The sequence below is a fragment of the Astatotilapia calliptera genome, chromosome 1 (assembly GCF_900246225.1).
Source record: "Astatotilapia calliptera chromosome 1, fAstCal1.2, whole genome shotgun sequence".
Taxonomy (NCBI): domain Eukaryota; kingdom Metazoa; phylum Chordata; class Actinopteri; order Cichliformes; family Cichlidae; genus Astatotilapia; species Astatotilapia calliptera.
The window spans coordinates 35,228,598-35,247,102 of NC_039302.1; the positions used below are offsets into that span (position 1 = coordinate 35,228,598).

The 18,505-nt window shown below is 39.0% G+C and overlaps 1 protein-coding gene across 1 annotated transcript in view; it reads left to right on the forward strand.

Annotated features, from left to right (window-relative positions):
* The window catches only part of LOC113026743 (neural-cadherin), a 332,913-nt gene that overhangs the window by 74,547 nt on the left and 239,861 nt on the right, over positions 1-18,505 (forward strand). Inside the window, exons 2-3 of the mRNA XM_026175859.1 lie at positions 15,262-15,459; positions 16,601-16,826. Of these exons, the coding sequence (XP_026031644.1) occupies positions 15,262-15,459; positions 16,601-16,826 (424 nt within the window). The remainder of the gene's footprint in view (positions 1-15,261; positions 15,460-16,600; positions 16,827-18,505) is intronic.

Sequence of the window (18,505 nt, forward strand, 5' to 3'; positions counted from 1 at the left end):
GCTGCAGTGCATGTGGATAGTGCAGATTTCACTCCCACTCGCTCAGATGCTGCTAAGAGACCTTAACAAAGCAGATGAAATCCCGGCGTCTGGTATGGTCACCTCTTTGTGAGGAGGGAGATGACACTTTGAGGCCTGCAGCAACAAAATTCACCAACAGTGTGTTTTTCAACTTCTCAAGTCATCTTGTTATTTGTTTTTTCTTACACAGTTACAGCTGAAATAAGACAGAATAAAAGAAATGGATCATTTGAAAGGATTCTCAAACATGTTTTTGGATCATTTTTGCACTGACGGACTGGATTGGACCCAAACGGCAAACTAGAGGGACGAACTTTGCAAACTAGAGGAACAGCTAAAATTAAAATGAGGAAAATATTTTTATTAGTTTGTTGCTAGGGGCTAGAAAGATAACATTTGTCTAGTTGTCTGGAGATGAGGTAAATAGAGGTAGAGGACAGAGGTAAATATGTTGCATTTCTTATGAAAATGCAAGATAAAAACAGGACTTTGTATGCTGAACCCCACATTTTCCTCAGTAAAGGAACCGATGAATAAATACTTTGTTCAGTCTGTACAATGCTGCATGTGCAAGAACATTTTCTTGATTTGAATAGTCTTGCCACCTCTGTAAAGCAGCATAATTAATAGAACTAGAAAATGAACTATATAGAGGGTGCTTTACCGATAATGAATACCTCCCACTTTTCCACATTTCAAGTGTTGAAGAAGGAGTGTTGGTTTGTCTTCATAGCTCAAGCATCTATAGGTCTGCTGCCAAGGTGTGGGTTTGTGACTGAACTATCCCCCCCCCCTTCATTTACTCAAAAATAGAAAAGGGATAGAAAGAAAAAGGTGAAGGGAGAGAAGGGAACTGTAGTGTGTTCCAAGTCAATTTCTCCTTCCTCAGATTGACTTCAAAGCAACATGACTAATCCTCTCACGCTTGCTCGTTAATAATCCGTTTAATAATCCGTTTAGCAGCTTTTCATGCTGTGCTGTTTGTTGGCATTATGGGGCTGTATAAAATGAGGAGAGGAGTCGTGGCGTTTCACTCAAAGGTGCTCTCTCCACACCCACCCCTACTGCGCTTAATGACACACTTTTAGTTTTTTTTTTAACTGCGACTGTGCACCAACACAACATGGGGTCTCAGCTAAGCTACATATAACTGACTTATACCTGCAGTCACTGGGCAGGAAGATTTTACGATCTGTGCATAAATATTAAAATCTACACTAGTAGTAAACATTCATACAAAGGATAATAGATAACTGAGATAATTGATTACATAGTTAAGCTATAACTAGTTAAGCTTAACCAGTCAGCTCCATTTCTCTGCTGTCTGACTGAGAATGTTGGTGGACCAAAACCAAATTTCGTAAATTTAGCTAAACTTTCATCCCACACTGAAGGCCTGCACCATCTGACTTAAATGTCACCAGCTCATTTAATAACATTTAATCCCATACATCTCCTCAGTAGGTGCCCTCCTCTACCCTCTGGTACAGTTGTTATTTAGCAGAGACCAAGGCAGAGATCATTGAATGTCCCAATAATTTGTGAAAATCTGTTTTGAAAGCCTAATGTTTACATTTTGCACCTCTGTCATCAAAAAGTCTTTGGAGTAAAAGTGCGTCTGTGGGCCAGCAGTGTAGGTTGCTATATTATCAGCTATTACCAAACTGCATTGCACAAAATTTCACTCACCAAAATAATACTTTTTGGATGGGCTGTTCAAAGTACAATTAATCACGTAAGCCATATTATTTTAATTACTTGAAAATGTTTCGTTGGGCACCAAAACCTTCATTGAGAACACCCATTTGGCAACTTTGATTAGTGAAGATAAAGGCAAGCAGAAATCTCGTTGTAGCAATGGAAAGAAAAAACAACTCAAAACTTAGCTATATACAACGAAATGATTTTTTGTGCCAGGCGATATATTTTAACATGGAAATCTAAGGGGATTGATAACTTTTAGAGTAGCAAGTGGCCACGTGAGGAACCTTCATACTGTCATCTTTTTTCAGCCCTGGAAGAGTGCGTGTGAAGTAGTGCGCATAGCGACCGCAGTGGTAACTGTTGTTGACACTTTGTAACATCAAATAACCTGTGAAAATGAAGGTAAACGTTGTGACAAAATGAAAGTTAAGTTGAAAGATGGGTTTCAAACTTACAGCTCCATCATCACTCAAGCATCCAAGTGTAGAGATTTGTTGTTTTTCTAACTTGGAATACACTGCTTGTTACTTCCATTCAGCAGGATGGAACGATCACAGCTGACTGAGATGACACCTACAGTAGTAGGCAGAGGATGCTGCCTAGTTTATCAGTCTGAGTACAACTGATGACCTTTCACCAGGCTCATATAATTCGAAACAAGGTGCCCGATCTCACTATCGCTCCCTCACTGAATAAGTGGTGGTGCAAGACTATGAAACAGTTTACATCAATTAATCATAAGGTACTTATCTGCAAAATAAAAACGTCAGTGTGCTATGTTCAGTCAGTTGCTTATCCTGCGATGACCTCACAGAACTCACAAATAAAACAGTAGCCTCCATTTAAACTCAATACTCGTAATTTTGTCAGAATCATAGAGATGGTCTTGGGAAAGCTGATGTAGCGCCATTTTTGAACATTTATACGTGAATAAACCCACATTCATTTGCTTTCTGTTTTTTTCTCAATTGAGCTGTCTCCCAGTTTTCTTCCTTTTTCTGCTATTCTTTCCTCTGCTCTCCCTCTCCATTTATTTTTCTCACAGATGGAACTAAGCCAGCCTCAAGGTTTTGGACTGGAGTCCATATTTTCATAGAGTACGCTTTCAACTGCCATTCCCAGTGAGCCCAAACAAGTGGGTTGCCAGATCCATCATGGTTTTATCTCTCATTATCTGTGAGACTCTCGGCCCCCTCCACTAGCCTTCTGCAACTGCTGGAACTGAGTGTAGATGAGAGATGAAACGATTAACTCCCATTTTCTGTAATCAGCAGAGAGAACTTGACAGAAGAACCAGTGCAGAAGAGAGAGAATATGGAAATATGTAGCTCGTCCTCCCAATTTCTGTTCTCTCGCTTTGCCCAAAGACCAAAAAACAAAAAGTCTACAGCCACACATGGTGAAGCAGGAAGACAGATGGAGGGATGGATTATAATGTCTGTATAACTCGTGGCTATCAGAAGTCTTCTGTTGCCATTTTAATTGGAATCCACACGATCCATGCAGCATCTTGATTTCCACTCTTAATTTACAGAGAAAAACACGAAATTATCTCCAGACAAAATGGACCACAATGGTGAGTTCATTAATAGATTAGCTGGCAAGTACTTTGATAATAAATTCACATTTTTTTGTGTTTTTTGCAGTTTGTTATGTGTAATTAATTGGAAACCTTTGGATGGGAGCTGCTCTTTTAGCTCTCTGTGTAAATTTATAATAATCATTTTATTATTTCTGTGATTGTATTAGTTGAGCAATTAATTCATTTATCAATGAAATGATCAATACCTTGTAATAGTGTATTAGATGTGATAGTTAACTGTTGGCATGACAAAGACCTATTTGTGAGAGAAATGAATAGTATGTGCCCAATTTGTTTTCATTTAAAATTAATTTGTTTTAACAGCTTTCAGATTAATTAGGCTACGTGCTGGAAGACTGCTACAGATTGTATAGATGAAACCGCTCGTCTCTTTTGCTGATGACTACAGGATATGTAGGGGAAAATAATATATTACCTGTCAAATTTATAAATTATGCTCAGTGGATTATCCTGTGGAAACTTTTCAGACTGCCCATTGAAACTGATTTCTGTTTTTTATTCTGGGCTCTGCTTTAGAGAGAGGGGCTCAGAGTAGAGCTGGTACTCCTTCACATTGAAAGGAGCCAGTTGAGATGGTTTGGGCATCTGACTAGGATGCCTCCTAGACGCCTTCTGGGTTTGGAGTTCTGTGCATGTCCTACCTGCAGGAGGCCAACCCAGGACACGTTGGAGAGATTATTTCCCTCAGCTGTTCTGGGAGCATCTCGACGTTTCCCAGACAAACTTAAGAAAATGGATAATGGCGAGTCTTTATTGACGTCGGAATTCAGACAAAAACAAAAGCAAAAAAGAAAGCACTTGTTTTTGTTTTGGTCTCTGCTGTGCTTGGATCCAAGGCAGGTCTGTTTAATGAAATGGTTGATTTAGTGACAACTGGAAAGCAGGTTTGTGTTGAGTGATGGCGAGCAGAGGACATGCATTGTCTTTGACTGAAGTTCTGCAGTAGGGCCAAGCTATATTAAAACCTTGTCTGCTGAAATAGCAGTACTTCAGATATAAATTAAGTTGCTTAGGGGCTTGAAAACTCATTTACTGACTTTATGGTGTGTCTTCAAGGGACATGATAGATTAGGTTGATGACAGCAGTTGATTCTCCCGTTCAGTCACTAAGTAAGGTGTTGGGCCACCACATCCTGCAGAACAGTTTCAGTGAGACTCGGCATTGACTTTACAAACCTCTCGATTGGGGGTCAAGGACTTAGGATTGACTTGAAATTAAATATCTGCTTCTTTTGATTTTGTTGCCATCAACACATAAAAAAGCTAAAACATGAATGAATAAATGAATAAAGTTTTTGATAGGTGAATTAAAATACAGGAAAAGATGTTCAGGCCAAAAAGTATTTTATAGCTAATTCTGTTAAGCATTAAGGTAATGAGGTACAAAAGAGTATCACACAGAAGCTAAAGCTTCCAGATAGAGAGGAAGAGGAGCAATAAAAACAATAAGGCACTGGCTCCACATGGGACCAACATACAATCAAAGGTACCTCTGTGGCATACTTTTGACAGAGCCTGCAAAGAGATTTGTAGACTGCCCTAAAGAAGTTGTAGCCGTTTGCTGTCAGCAGGGGGCAGTGTCAAAAGCAACCAATCTGTTGGCTAATTTTCATGTTTGTGCTCTTGTCCGTCCAATAAAAGGATCCAAGATGAAAGCAGCTGTTGTGACATGACAAGTTCCCTTTTGAAGCCTCAACGCAGGCATTTCCGCTGTAGTTTTTGAAACCACGATTTGGCAAACAAGGTGCAAATTAGACTGTGAAATTTTACACTCACTGGCTAATGACTTTCAATCACAAATCCACTAGACTTCTATGAGCTGAAAATCTTCTCGCCCCCACAAGTATTGCCCCCTGGTGGCCATGGAAAAGAATGCAGGTTTAGGGCACCTGCAGATTGGCTTCACTTTTCAGACCTGGAAGTTACATCCATCTTTTATACAATCCATGCGGAGCCCCTGCTGCAGAGAAGGACAAAGTTATCACAAAAACAATAGAAAATAGCACAGATCTCACAATACCCTTACATGGAAATCACCCCCAGAACACACAAATTCAAAAGACACGGACAAAATTCCAGAGATGTGCTATAAATTGTCCCTGCTTTTTGTTAATTTCAGTTGAAAGTACCAACTGCTACTGTTGTAACCAAAGTTTTAGCAAAAGTTTACCTCTGATTTTATTTTAATTCTCTTACTCTCATAAATATGTTTCCAATTTAGGAAAAAAAAAGGACATTAATTTTCAAGAAACTGTACAAACAAAAATGCAAAACTTTGATTAAGTAAGCTCTGTGGTAAGGAAAAAGACACTGCTTTGGTTTAAGGCTAGGGTTAAGATTTTCTCTGTCAGCTGACATTTTGCTTTTAGCAAAAATAACTGGAATAACATGAGGCTTGAGCTGTGTGTTTGGGACCGACGGCAACTGCATTAGCAAGCTTTCCTCCGAGCACTTGGCTCTGTCTGAACAGCTGTTGCTTAAACTTTTACCGAATAAATGCAGTGACTTTGATATCAGTCCATTTTTTGTGCTAAATGGTGAGGCAAAGGCAAGATGCAAGAGAGACAAGAGGCTGAAGGTTGTAATACCTTCTGAATCCCAGTGCACCTTAATAGGACTTAATAAAGCCAAAGATCACAGACATTACCTCAGCTGAACTGTAAATCGAGCTCTGACGCTTAAACCCACACAAACATCTGCACACATCCAGTGTTTTGGCTTGCACGTGTCTGCCCTTAAGTTAATTAAAGGATTTAGTAGGCTAATTAGTAGATTGTTAAATAGGGGACACATGGTCTTCCTATTGTGCTCCGAGGTTTGCGTCACCTGAGGTATCAAGACTAATCCCTTCTAACTGGAGCAATAGAGAGTAGGTTGTAAACAATAGCTGGTATCACAGTTGGTAAGACAGTCTTAGATCCAGATGGTAAGTAGAGTAATCTCAGGAAGGGATTGACCAATTATTGGCTTTGGGAGGATAATGCTAAGCTTGTGTACTGGAAAATTCATTGAAACAACCCTTTGAACTCTTTAACTAACTTAATTTGATTTATGGTGTGTTATGGAACTATAGTGAGAAAAGCTCTTCACTCATGTAGCAGTAACCTTTCAGGTGTGAAATGTAAAATAAGAATGCATTAATTATACAAAAGCTGAACGTATGAAGACCATAGATGAGAATACATGTTACAGATGGTATGGTTGTCAGTTCCAAAGTGTATCCTTTTGCAGCAAGTTTTATTTATATCACCTTTTAACTTTACCCTTAGGTCCAGGTAAAGAGACACTGTGATGCTCTGTACTATCTGTTCACTTAGGTAATGAGCAGCCAAGCCATATTTGAGGACTGTGCAGTGGCATAAAATGAGACTTGAAATAGAAGACTCGGTCAGGTTATCCTGCCCCAAAAAGGCTCTGAGCGTAACCTTTCAGACCTCTCTGAAGTAGTGAGACCTCATCCAGCACAGGGATTTATTTAAAAAAAAAACAAAGGCCTCTCTATAGTGTGTGACAAATATCTTTACATTGGCTTCGCTGTGGGTAACGAATAGGGATGGGTACCGGTGTCCGTTCTGACATAAACGGTAGTAACCAGACCGAAAAGCAGCGCACATTTCGGTGCTTTATTTCGGTGCTTTTTTTTCCTGAGCTGTGATACACTTTAGATTCTAGCCAATCATTTTACGTTTCCGAGGATAGTAGGCGGGGCCAGGTACGTACGTTCTGTTAGAGCAGAGCTACAGATTAAAAATGTCCAAGGCGAAGCGGTCAAAAGTCTGGCTGTACTTCACAGCAAAATATGCAAACTCAGCAGCAACAAGTGCTTTAAGCTGATACTGTGATACTGTCAAAGGAGGTAACACCTGAAATCCGATGAAACACCTGGTGACGCATAGCGTTTTTTTTAAAAGCCCAGAAATGCGCCGTATTTGATAGCTTGCTGCGAGACCTCACACCGAGCACATCTACTGCGGGTGGGTTGCCTGTTATGCAACATCCCCCAAAAACACGAAGAGGAGAGTCCTGGCCCCTAACCCTGCCAGTGTAGCAGAAATGATGACGGATGATGGTGGCAGCAGCAGCCGTTCTTCTCTGCGTGAGTAGCTAATTTACGTTGAGTAGGCTAACCACGTTATTACATTAATGCATGTAAGGTGAACTAGCAAACATCATCATAGCTACATGCGGCTGTCCTCTTGTTTGATGGCAGATACTCCCTTCACCCTGGCTAAAAAGGCTAAAATGACCAAAGAAAAAGTGGAAAACAGTTAAACATGAGAGGTTTAGGACAAAGTTTGTTTTTTCCATTGTTTAAGCACTGCTTCCAGCCAAGAGTGATACCATATATGCCCCATAGCTGCAGAAAAGGCTAACATTGTTATCTTTTTACAAAAAACAGCTGAACATGAGAGGTTTTTGGACCAATTTTGTGTTCTCCATTCTTTAAGCACCGTTTGAGCACCGTTTGAGCACCGGCACCGTTTCAAAAGTACCGATTTGGCACCGGTATCGGATAAAACCTAAACGATACCCATCCCTAGTAACGAACACCAATTATTTCTTCAGTAACCTGAAAAACAATTTCCCATGCATTTGTTATAAGAATCTGTGTATAATGTTTGCAATCGTACTTATATTTAGGTTAGATAAATGCGTTAATGTGTTTTCTTTGCCTTTATATATTTCTTTCAGATTTTGGTCACTGAGGAGGAAGTGTGGGTTTATCAGAACAGACGTTTCCTTGGATTCACATTGCTGATAAGATCAGCGAGACTAAACCTAACCAGTAAATTTATTAAAGTAAAGCATAAAACTAAATCAGTAAGTTCAAAGATGATAAAGTGCCATTTATAGAGTTCGGGGGAAGTTTTCACTGGGTTGTAAACTGTGATCAATTGCCAGAACATTAGTCCAGCAACATATTTTTAATCTATTTTTATTGATGTAAATATGACAATTAACTGTGATATTGATTCCAATTGACATTGGCCAGCATTAGATGATAGCATTGGTTTTCAAATTAGCTGTTGCACTTCTCTGAATGTGTAGTCACTCTAAGTGTTCGTGCAAGCTCATGTGTGCATTTGTTTGAGCTCAGTATTGGCAGTGTGAAGATTTTCAATTATGAGTAGCTTTGCTGGAAGAATAAACAGCGAAACTATTGGCTAACCATTTGTATCATTTGCAATTAGTGTAAGAACTAAAGCGTGATTTTCCTCACTGTCTTGCTCTGTCTCTGTCTCTCATCCCTGGCTTTAATTGGCGTTTTTGTGCAAAAATCTAAAAAGTCACTAAGATGGCAACAGCTTTCCATTCAAGGAGATTATGGATGGAACAGTTACCAGTGAGAGCAAATAGCCTTTAGTAATCCTCGGAGGACATTTAATTAACTGGCTTTCCTTTCAGTTACTTTTTTTTTCTGTCTTGCTTTCTTAGTCTCTCTCAATCTGTTTCTCCTTTCCTTTTTCTTGCTTATTTTTTTGTCTTACACCATTTTTTTTCAAAGATGTGAAGGCACAGCACTCATGCGTGCAGACACACACTCACAGGTATAGCAAAACTCTTTTCTTCAGTGGGTTGAAGGCTGGAGTAGTTAGTTCAGCATGTTAGCACTAAATGAGAGAGAGTGAGAGGAGGGGTAAACTCCACATTATGCTATCAGTACTGTCAGCATAATGTAGAGCAGGAGGGGGAGAAGGATGGGGAGAAAATGAGGTAGCAGAGTTAGAAAGGTGCTGATTGAGGTCACCGGAGGAGTGCAGATGAGAAAGGAGGGCTCTCTTTCATTCTTCGGCTGTTAAATTAAGTACCTTCACATTCATATTGACATCTCCAAGCTCACTCATTTATGTAGTGATGTAACATATTTACATATAGACTTAACCTGATTCATCAGTTGCATCATATCCACTTAAAAAAGCCTCTCTGGCTGGTGCTGTACCTTGGCACTTTAAGGCTTCATATGAGTCATAACTGTGTTCTTGTTTCACAGAGATATTAAAGGCTTTTCGACACATTTTATTATGACAGTTTGGTTCCCGTGATGTACTGTTTATCCTTGGTAAGTTGATGTGCTGAAGACATGTGCTTTGCAGTGAATTGGTGTAATTTTTTCATGTAATTGACTTCATAATGCACCCCGCTGCAAAGCAATTCCCCAACAGAAATCTCAGAAGTGTCCCAAGTTGATCCCAAGGATGAGTATTGAGGCTGATCAAGGCATATTTCAGTGATCAGGTCATCCTCAAATAAAGCAGATCTTAATGTGATCCCTTTTTTTATTTTTTTTTTCGGCGTATGTTTTCCACCTCGGCCTGCTAGTCTTTTTCTACTGCTCTATATCTAAGTAATAGCCAGTCTCACTGCAAGCACTTTACTTAGAGAGTGAAAACTGTGGTGTGAGTCTGAAAAATTATTTTCTCACAGTGCCCACATTCAGTTGGCATTATATTTACTAGATCAGGAAGTAACAAAACCTGCCTACTCATTAGCCTATTACAACCCGGTGTTTTTAAACGAAAAGCCACCTGGTCTTTGCAATGTTGGCAGGCATTGGAGCAGTATTGCAAGGGGATCTGTATGGCCATCTCTGAGAATGCTCCATCATCTGTTTTCAACAATAATAGGAAGGACTAAAACATTTTTTCATAGTCCTTTGTACCAGAATCTGCCAGAACAGGGTGAAGAGTCCAAATCTGTGAATATTTAGAGTGTTAAATAATGTCATCATTTGATCTGCTGTCAAGGTTACTTGTTAATTTAGTATTTGCCTCGTTTGAAAATAACTCATCCAGGGTAGGAGGCAGACACCAGTGTAGTTCTAGTGTTAGTCCCAACCTTGGATAAATGGGAAGTGTTGCATCAGGAAGGTAATCTGGTATAAAATCTTGGCCAAATAAAACATGCAGATCTAGTGAAAGCATAAGATTGGGTGCCAATTTTGGAACTGTGGTAGTGGTAGTATGTGAGGGTGGTGCAGGACGTGTATGATGACAGACAGACAGTGGTGACGTGTGTGGTTGTGAGTAACAGATGGTTTAAGTTGGGGTGTGATTACGTTATGAACTTGCTCTGCTTGTTTGTAATGATGATGGTCAGGTTAACAGATGAAGAAAGGGCAAGAGTCTCTTTGGACTATAATGTTTGCAGACAACATTGTGATCTGTAAATAGAATAGGGAGCAAGTGGAAGAGAACCTTTAGAGGTGGAGGTATACTCTGGAGAGGGCAGGATACATGTATTCATGTTTATTCATTCGTAGTTCTTGTTCTGCTCTTTAGCCTACGTGAGCTCACGGCTCCAGCACATGAACTAGTTTAACTCTTCAGTTTGCCCCACCTGACCAATATTAGCTAGTTACTGATATATTAGTATTGGCAGTTTACATGATTTTAACCACCCTTTCATTGTGTTATGAGTTTTGATGTTCCATAGTCTGTCCACCAGAGCACATTATGAAACTTCCATGTTTCCAGTGCCACAAACACAACAACCTGCTGACTACCAGCTAACTACACAGTAAAATCAGTATCTGTATATGTGAATCGACCGTAAAAGTCCTCAATCGGTGGAGCTTGACCTGAATCATATCACGGACTGACGCAACAGCTGTCCACACTCTCAAAAGGGAAGCGGGAATGGCAGTCAGTGCTCATTAGCAGTGATCGAACTTTGAAAATAAGAGCACGGGGATTTTTTGCTTTGGTATTTTTTTGTCTGTAAATATAAAGTGATTGTGGGAGTAACTTTAACTTACCACAGACATAACATTAGTATGAATTTGAGTCCATTTTTTAATGAAGCCATCACTAATGATGCTGTTTTGCCTTTTCTTTTGTATGCCAATTTGTGTGGTTTTTTTGTTTTGGTTTTTTTTTTTAAGCTTCAAAAGTCAAATAGTGAAAAGGGCTGCACGACATTACAGCAGGGAATCGCAACTTTTGTTCAACTTTGACCACAGTTTCTGGTTTTGGTTCATGTTAATTGAGTCGTGTTATGATCAGAAGACAAACACACACAGCTACCATTTTTCATTAGGGGGTGATTGACTCTACATATTCTGTATGTGGTCTGAGAACAAGATGAGATGAAAGCACTGTGGCAGAATGAAATTTAGAAATCCTTGGACTAGGTTGGTGGGCATGGAAAAGCCTTCTATGGCACTGTTAGTAATTGCAGGTCCCACTGTTTCTAGGAATTGCAACATGTCATTAGATCCACTAAGATGCATTAGTGATGGGGATGGCAATAGCACCATGCTGTATCTCCCAATGTTCTCCTTTAGCCACTAATCCACTGATGATTGTTATTAGTGAGAAAGGCGTGTGCATGTGTAAGATGCATTCAGGCACAATGCTCTGTATATTAGCTTGGTGATTTATTGTCTTGGATGTGCTATCCCTTTTTCTCAAAGCTGCATTGTCCTTTTTCCAATTAATTTTGAATCTGTTATGACCTCGAAGACGAAGGAAGAGAAAGAGATTATCAACAAATACACGGATTGAACCACAAAATCAAGTGGTATGCTATATATTTTGGGGGGGCGATATGGCTGCTTTATTTTGCTCTTCTGTCGTCTTTTGATGTCTTCTTATATTTTTCTTTGTAACACCCCCCGTCATCTCTAATGCCACTGATTTATGCAATTGCTTTTTCGTGCTTTTCTTTTTTCTGTCTCTACTTAATTCTTCCATCTTCCACTTTTCGTTGTTCTGCTGTTTCTATAACAACCGCAGGGTCATTTTTCAGTCTCTGCGCTTCACTCTTAATCCTGTTCATGCGACACTCGGCTCTTATTTTCTTGCTGCTTTTTCCTGCTGCGCTCTATATATTGCTTGATTACACCCTCTCGTTCTGAAAATATATTTAAATCTTAATGTCTTTTTCTCTGTATCTTCTGTCTGTCCACTTTGCATTATTTGATGCACAGTCATACGCGCAAAGGACTTTTCTCACCTCGCTACTTGTTTTTGTGACGCCAAATAGGAATTAGAATTTTTTTTTACAGCAGGTATCAAAGCAGACACAAATGACAGCAAGTCTTTGGCTCCAGCCCTGAAATTACTCCTCTGCTTCCCTGCTGTGATCAGCTAGCACTGATGTGTGCTGTGCGTTTGTGGGTGGAAGGGTGGGTGTATTGATGAGGACTGTACGGGACCTCGCTGTGTTTTACCACTGTCACTATGATTGCTGTTTACTGTGGATGCAGATTGCACGGCACTGATTATGATTACTAGTTGAAATGTGAAGATGGCCTCTGCAGTTTCTTTTGGATTACATTTCCATTGTCTGTTGTTCACATGGGACATTCAAGAAGGGAACAGAGGGAGATGACAGCTTAATATAAGAAAGTGTAACTGAATAAGATGATTTTTGTATTTATTTGTTTGATTTATGTGTCTGAACATGGCTTTTGCTTAAGCCTTAGTTACACCAATCTGAAATGTATAAGCTTCAAACCTCTTAATTATAACTGTAATTACAATGTAAATAGTTTATAATAGTATGGGGTGTCTATGAAGAAGTCACTATTAAAGAAATAAAGCCAAGAGACAAGGCTGAGATATTCCAGATTAGACAAGAACAGGATTGAAAATGAGTGGCAACAAGTGTCATTGAGTAATGAACCCAAATTGTGACATTTTTTGTGTCAAATTGTCATCAGTATGTGCAGAGGACGTCAGGACAGAGGTATACCAATGAGAATCTGCCAGCTTTGGAGGCTTGGACATGATTACAAATAAAATTGAATTGAATTGTTTGGATCTTGATTTTGGTTAGTGGTAGGGAGCGTTTCAAAATTGAAAGAATAACGAGAACAGACGACGATGATACCAAACACCCTTCAATGCAGTAAAAGCATACACAGCCATGGATTGGCCGCCCCAGAGCCTGGACCTCAATATTTCTGAAGCTGTATGAGGTCATTATGACAGAGAACAAAACAAAAGGCAGAAACATCCAAAGAACATCTTTGAATGTTCTTCAGAAATTTCAGGCCGTGATGAAGAATCAAAGTGGTCATAACAAGAATTGATTGTTTTTGCCTTACATCTCCATAAATTTGTCTACATATATTTTAATAATTAGATGCACCTGTTTCTCATGTTCTTAGCAACATATAGAGAAATCAGTGCTATCTCGAGACTGTAGTATTATGAAGTATTACTGATTAATCTATACCTTTTTTTGTTTATGTAAAAAAAAGAAAGAAAAAAGTTTCATTCCATTTAAATAAATAATACTAAAAACACATGCTGATGATTTCTGGATATCAATCTTCTGGATATCCATTAAGTGCATCAACATGCTGGTCAGCAGAGGTTGGGCAAGAAAATGAATGAGCTAGATTGATGATGACAGAATAGATTTTAACAGCGTGGGAAAGTGGACATAACCTAGCAGCCTTAACTGACTATATACAAGAACCTTATTAAATTAGTTAATAATGAGTTTACTTTTGTGTTTTTTACATAAAATGATTCATACTTTAAGTAATGCCATTTAATTATACATTTAATAAATTGTGCATATATGTCTGATTCTAATTAAATAACAAATCATTTAATCAATTTATTTTTGGCACTTTTGGCATTCATTAGACCAAATTGATAAAGTGAAATTGATTGAATTTGACCTGAGCCAGTTAGTCTGCAGCACTTATTGGAAAGACAACTGTGTTTCCGTCTGAGTTATTAGTGGTTGGTAAAACAGAAGGCTGAATGTCTGGTTTTCTTTGGAGTCAGTGGTTATGAAAGAAAAGAGCAGCAGTCAGAAGACAGAAATGAACTAAATAAATACATACTAATGAAGGAACCTAGCCAATGGCTGTGCCTTCGTGGCGTAAGACTACATGAAACATTAACCTAAAAGAAGTAAATTATAATATGTAAATGTAACCAACAAAAAAATGAGATAAAATGGGACTAGCTCTGAAAAGATTTTATAATGCTCAATTATTCATCTTCTTGTGTGTTTCTCACGTTTAGTCTTTAGTGTTTCATCTAGGCTAACAGATGGGTAATGAGGTCAGCTGCCCTTCTTCTGTTTTATATATACGTGTACATATGTGTGTGAGAGAGAGCCTCAGTGTGATCATTTTAAATCATTCAGCTATCAATAACATTGCAAGCTGCATTCATAAACTGTGTGTGATGCACAGGCACAGCTACCTGCTAATTAGTGCTAAGTAACTAGCTCGGTTTCACTCTCCAAAACTGAAGCACATACTTTTTGGATGCTTTGTACCCCACAGCAAATTATATTATTTGTCACATACTTCTGTTAAAAATGCTCCACAAATCACCACAACCAGAGGACCAGTTCACTGGAGGTGAGACCCAGCAGACGGCTACCTGGTTCTGTCGTCTATGTTACCTCATCTGACAATCAAAATTTTATCAGTATCCAAATAAATAAATTGCTGTAGTAATAGAGCCAGAAACTGTTTTCTGTACCAACCTGTATACTTGCTTTTAATTCTGTTACTCTAAGTTGGGCATTTTAACATGGGAGTCATTTTTTGGCAATTTTTCAGCCCCAGAGGTTGGTTTTAGATTAATTAACACTTCCTGGAAGGCGTCATCACACTTACACCAGGATAATAAGTTGTCATAAACACTCTTCTTCTCTCCAGTCTGTCTTCTGCTGTTCATCTCCATGGTCATCGCTACCCTTTACCTCTCTCACACACAGACACACACACACAGTGACAGTAGAGGATGCGCAACCATAGCTGAGTGTAAAATGCAGCTGAGACACTCAGATTGAGCTGCAATGAAACAAGGGCAAATAAATTACATAAATGTATGTTTATGCTTGTTGCCCTTTGTTCGTTACAGGGAGCTTCTTGGTATGGAAATACTCCACTGCATATTTTAAACCTAGTATTTGACTTCAACTAAAACTGCCTTCTTATTTTCCTTGTTCTCTAGGTCCAGAGTGGTACTTGGTCAGAGTGGAGTTAACGGTGACGGATGTAAATGACAACATCCCAGAATGGAGCATGGTTCCTGCTCCCTACCTTGCTGTGGTTTCCCCTGATGCCTCTGCAGGTTCCCTGGTCTACAAGCTCTTTGCTGAGGATGGAGATGAAGGCAACAATGGTGAAGTGGAGTACTTTTTGTCTGACGGTAGGTTAAATTGCTGCTTCTTTTTTTGCCTGCATAGTGTGTTAAAGATCAGGTTGACTGTTTACAGCGTCACAACAATCACAAAACAGGGAGGCAATAATGTGACGGAGAAGCTATGGAAGTGACAAGCTAACAGTAAGCAGCTAATAGCAAACATACAACTGCATTATTATATGAATCTTGTGTTTTTGTGTACTTTTGCAGTTTTTATATTTGGTGGTTTTCTTAAGGTCCAGTGCATTTGACCTCGCAAGGCCACCATAGCCGACAGCTATGAGGGATTTCCGTAGTAGACAGCAAACCGCAGAGCATTTGGCTTTTCACTAATCACACTGAAAAAAGTAGACAAATTATATGCAAAACCTTTGAACAAAGAGGCATTTGTTGGTGTTGGCATTTTTAATAAAACAAAAGTCTCAGTTGCATAAATCATTTGCTTGATTTAAAATGTTTTGTTGTTTTGATCAGTGCTTTTTTTTTAATGTTCTGTATGGTGCAGACTCAAGTATACACTCTCTTTGAGCTGTTGCCCTCTGCAGTGCTGAGTTTTATGCGCACACGATTCTCCAGTGTCTTGTCTGGTTTTTTTCCACTGTGCAAAATAATTGCTTTTGTTATTGTCTGCTTTGTAATGATTTCTTGTCTCTGTTTTAGAATCTGTTTAAAAAGATGATTTTTCAATTTTCCTCATGGGGATGCATTGGAATAAACTGACTGAAAAATTATAAGAAAAAACATAGACATATTATTGTTAATATCTATGCTAAACTTTTCAATTTAAATGCTCAATCCCACCTCTCAAAGTTTAACTTCTAAAAATGCAGTATATTTTGGATCAAGGTCTTATTGAATCCTGTTATTCTGAATACAGGTCATGAATTTTAACACCCCAGTTCCTGTGGTTTTTGCATTTTCCTCTCAGCAACTTTGAATACTGATTGTCCAGTCATCTTTTTTTATTGGTGAATGCTTAGCATGCACTTAAATATTTCTGACAACTTTTGAAAGCAACTTTTGTGCAAAGTGTTTTGCCCTGTGGTCCTTTTCACTGGATGATCTCTGTTGTTGTGTGTTGCCTTATTTGCTTATCTTGTCTTTGGTGTATTACCCTTCTGTATATGATCAAACAAATCGTCCCCAGGTGGTGATGGTCGTTTTGAAGTGGACAGGAAGACTGGCCAGGTACGAACTACGGGCCTTCCCCTGCAGCGGGACAGGGAATACCTGCTGACAGTGGTGGCTGCTGACCGGCTGGGCAGCCGCAGTGCTCCTGCTGTCATCTCTGTGGTTGCTGGACCCCGGCCACCACAGTTTACCAATGCCTCCTTCACTATTGCAATACCAGAAAACACCCCTGAAGGACAACCGTGAGTTTACACACATTCATCCACTGAAATCCCTTACAGGACATCTACATGAAACAATATACATGACATTGACTACACACACACACATCTGCTGTTTTCCTTTCACTATACCATGATTAATATTCATGATGAAAAATATTACTATGTGTCTAAAGCGACACAATCATGATGGGCATTTAAGTAAGTAAGTAAGTAAGTAAACTTTATTTATTAAGAGCTTTTCACAGACAGGCAATCACAAAGCGCTGTACACAAATATTAAAATTAACAATAAAATCAATAGACATATACAATGTAAAAGATCAAATGTAAATAATGTAAAAAAAATATAAAATATGTAGATCAACAAAAGGCTTGCTTGAACAGAAGAGTTTTTAACTGTTTTTTAAAAGCAAACGTAATTGTAGTGGTAAACTGTTCCACAGCCTTGGTGCAACAGACTGAAAGGCTCTGTCCCCTTTTGTCTTCAATCGTGTACGGGGAACAACTAAGAGACTCTGAGTCTGTGAGCGGAGATGACGAGCAGCAGTGTATTTTAAAATGGTAAATGGCCTGCATTTGTATAGCGCTTTTCTAGTCCATAGGACCCCAAAGCGCTTTACACTACATTCAGTCATTCACCCATTCACACACACATTCACACACTGGTGATGGCAGCTACATTGTAGCCACAGCTGCCCTGGGGCGCACTGACAGAGGCGAGGCTGCCGGACACTGGCGCCACCGGGCCCTCTGACCACCAAAAAAGAAGCTTGGATAAGTAATCTGGAGCCTGGCCATTTAGTGCTCTGTATGTTAAAACAAGAATTTTAAAGCGAATTCTAAACTCTATTGGGAGCCAATGTAAAGAATATAAGATGTGTATGTTTAATGTGTACACTTTTATTTATTTATTCTTAGATACTCGTGTTTTACAGACTAAATCCATACTGTGGCTCATTTAGCCTTTAGCATGTGTAGCACAGTAATAGGATTACCTTTAAATATTTATTTGCATACATAGTAAGAATAGGTAGTCATCGACATTTCTGCAGTCGCATTCTTAGCAGAAAGCTCTCTCTGGTGCCACATAGGGCTGTAACTTTTTCCATCATCTATCATCATCAGTGAGCATTAAACTTGTCATTGTACCAATCACAAAATAGAAATATTATCTTCTGTGCAACTCAGTGATGAAAAATATAGCTTTGCTAAATATATGTTTAGATAAACTTAAATATCCTTAAAATTAAAAAATGTCGACCATGGCATTAGTTGAGTTGAGTTGAGCTCAGCTGCAATCCTGACAGATCAGCTCATCTCGATGCCAGCCAACATCAGCTTTTCTCAGCTAATACCCTTCAATACATCCACTTATAAAGGGCTCTCGATTAATGTTTCTTTAGCCTGGCTTGAGGTAATGTCCATCTGTAAGCTGCTTTGCAACCCAACTTAAGGCAGTGGGTAGGACTAAAGGTATCTTAACCCTGTAATGCCCTTTGTATCATATGTGATACATGAGTTTCTGAGACCTCTATCTCATCAACATGATCAATACTTGCCATAATTTCAAAATGTTATGGACAAAACTCTCTTTTTTTGTCTAAAATTTACATTGTTGTTAACAAAAAGTTGCCAAAAACATCCAATGTGTCAAGTCCATATAACATCTGTGGACAGACTTTAAGGTGGCACTTCAG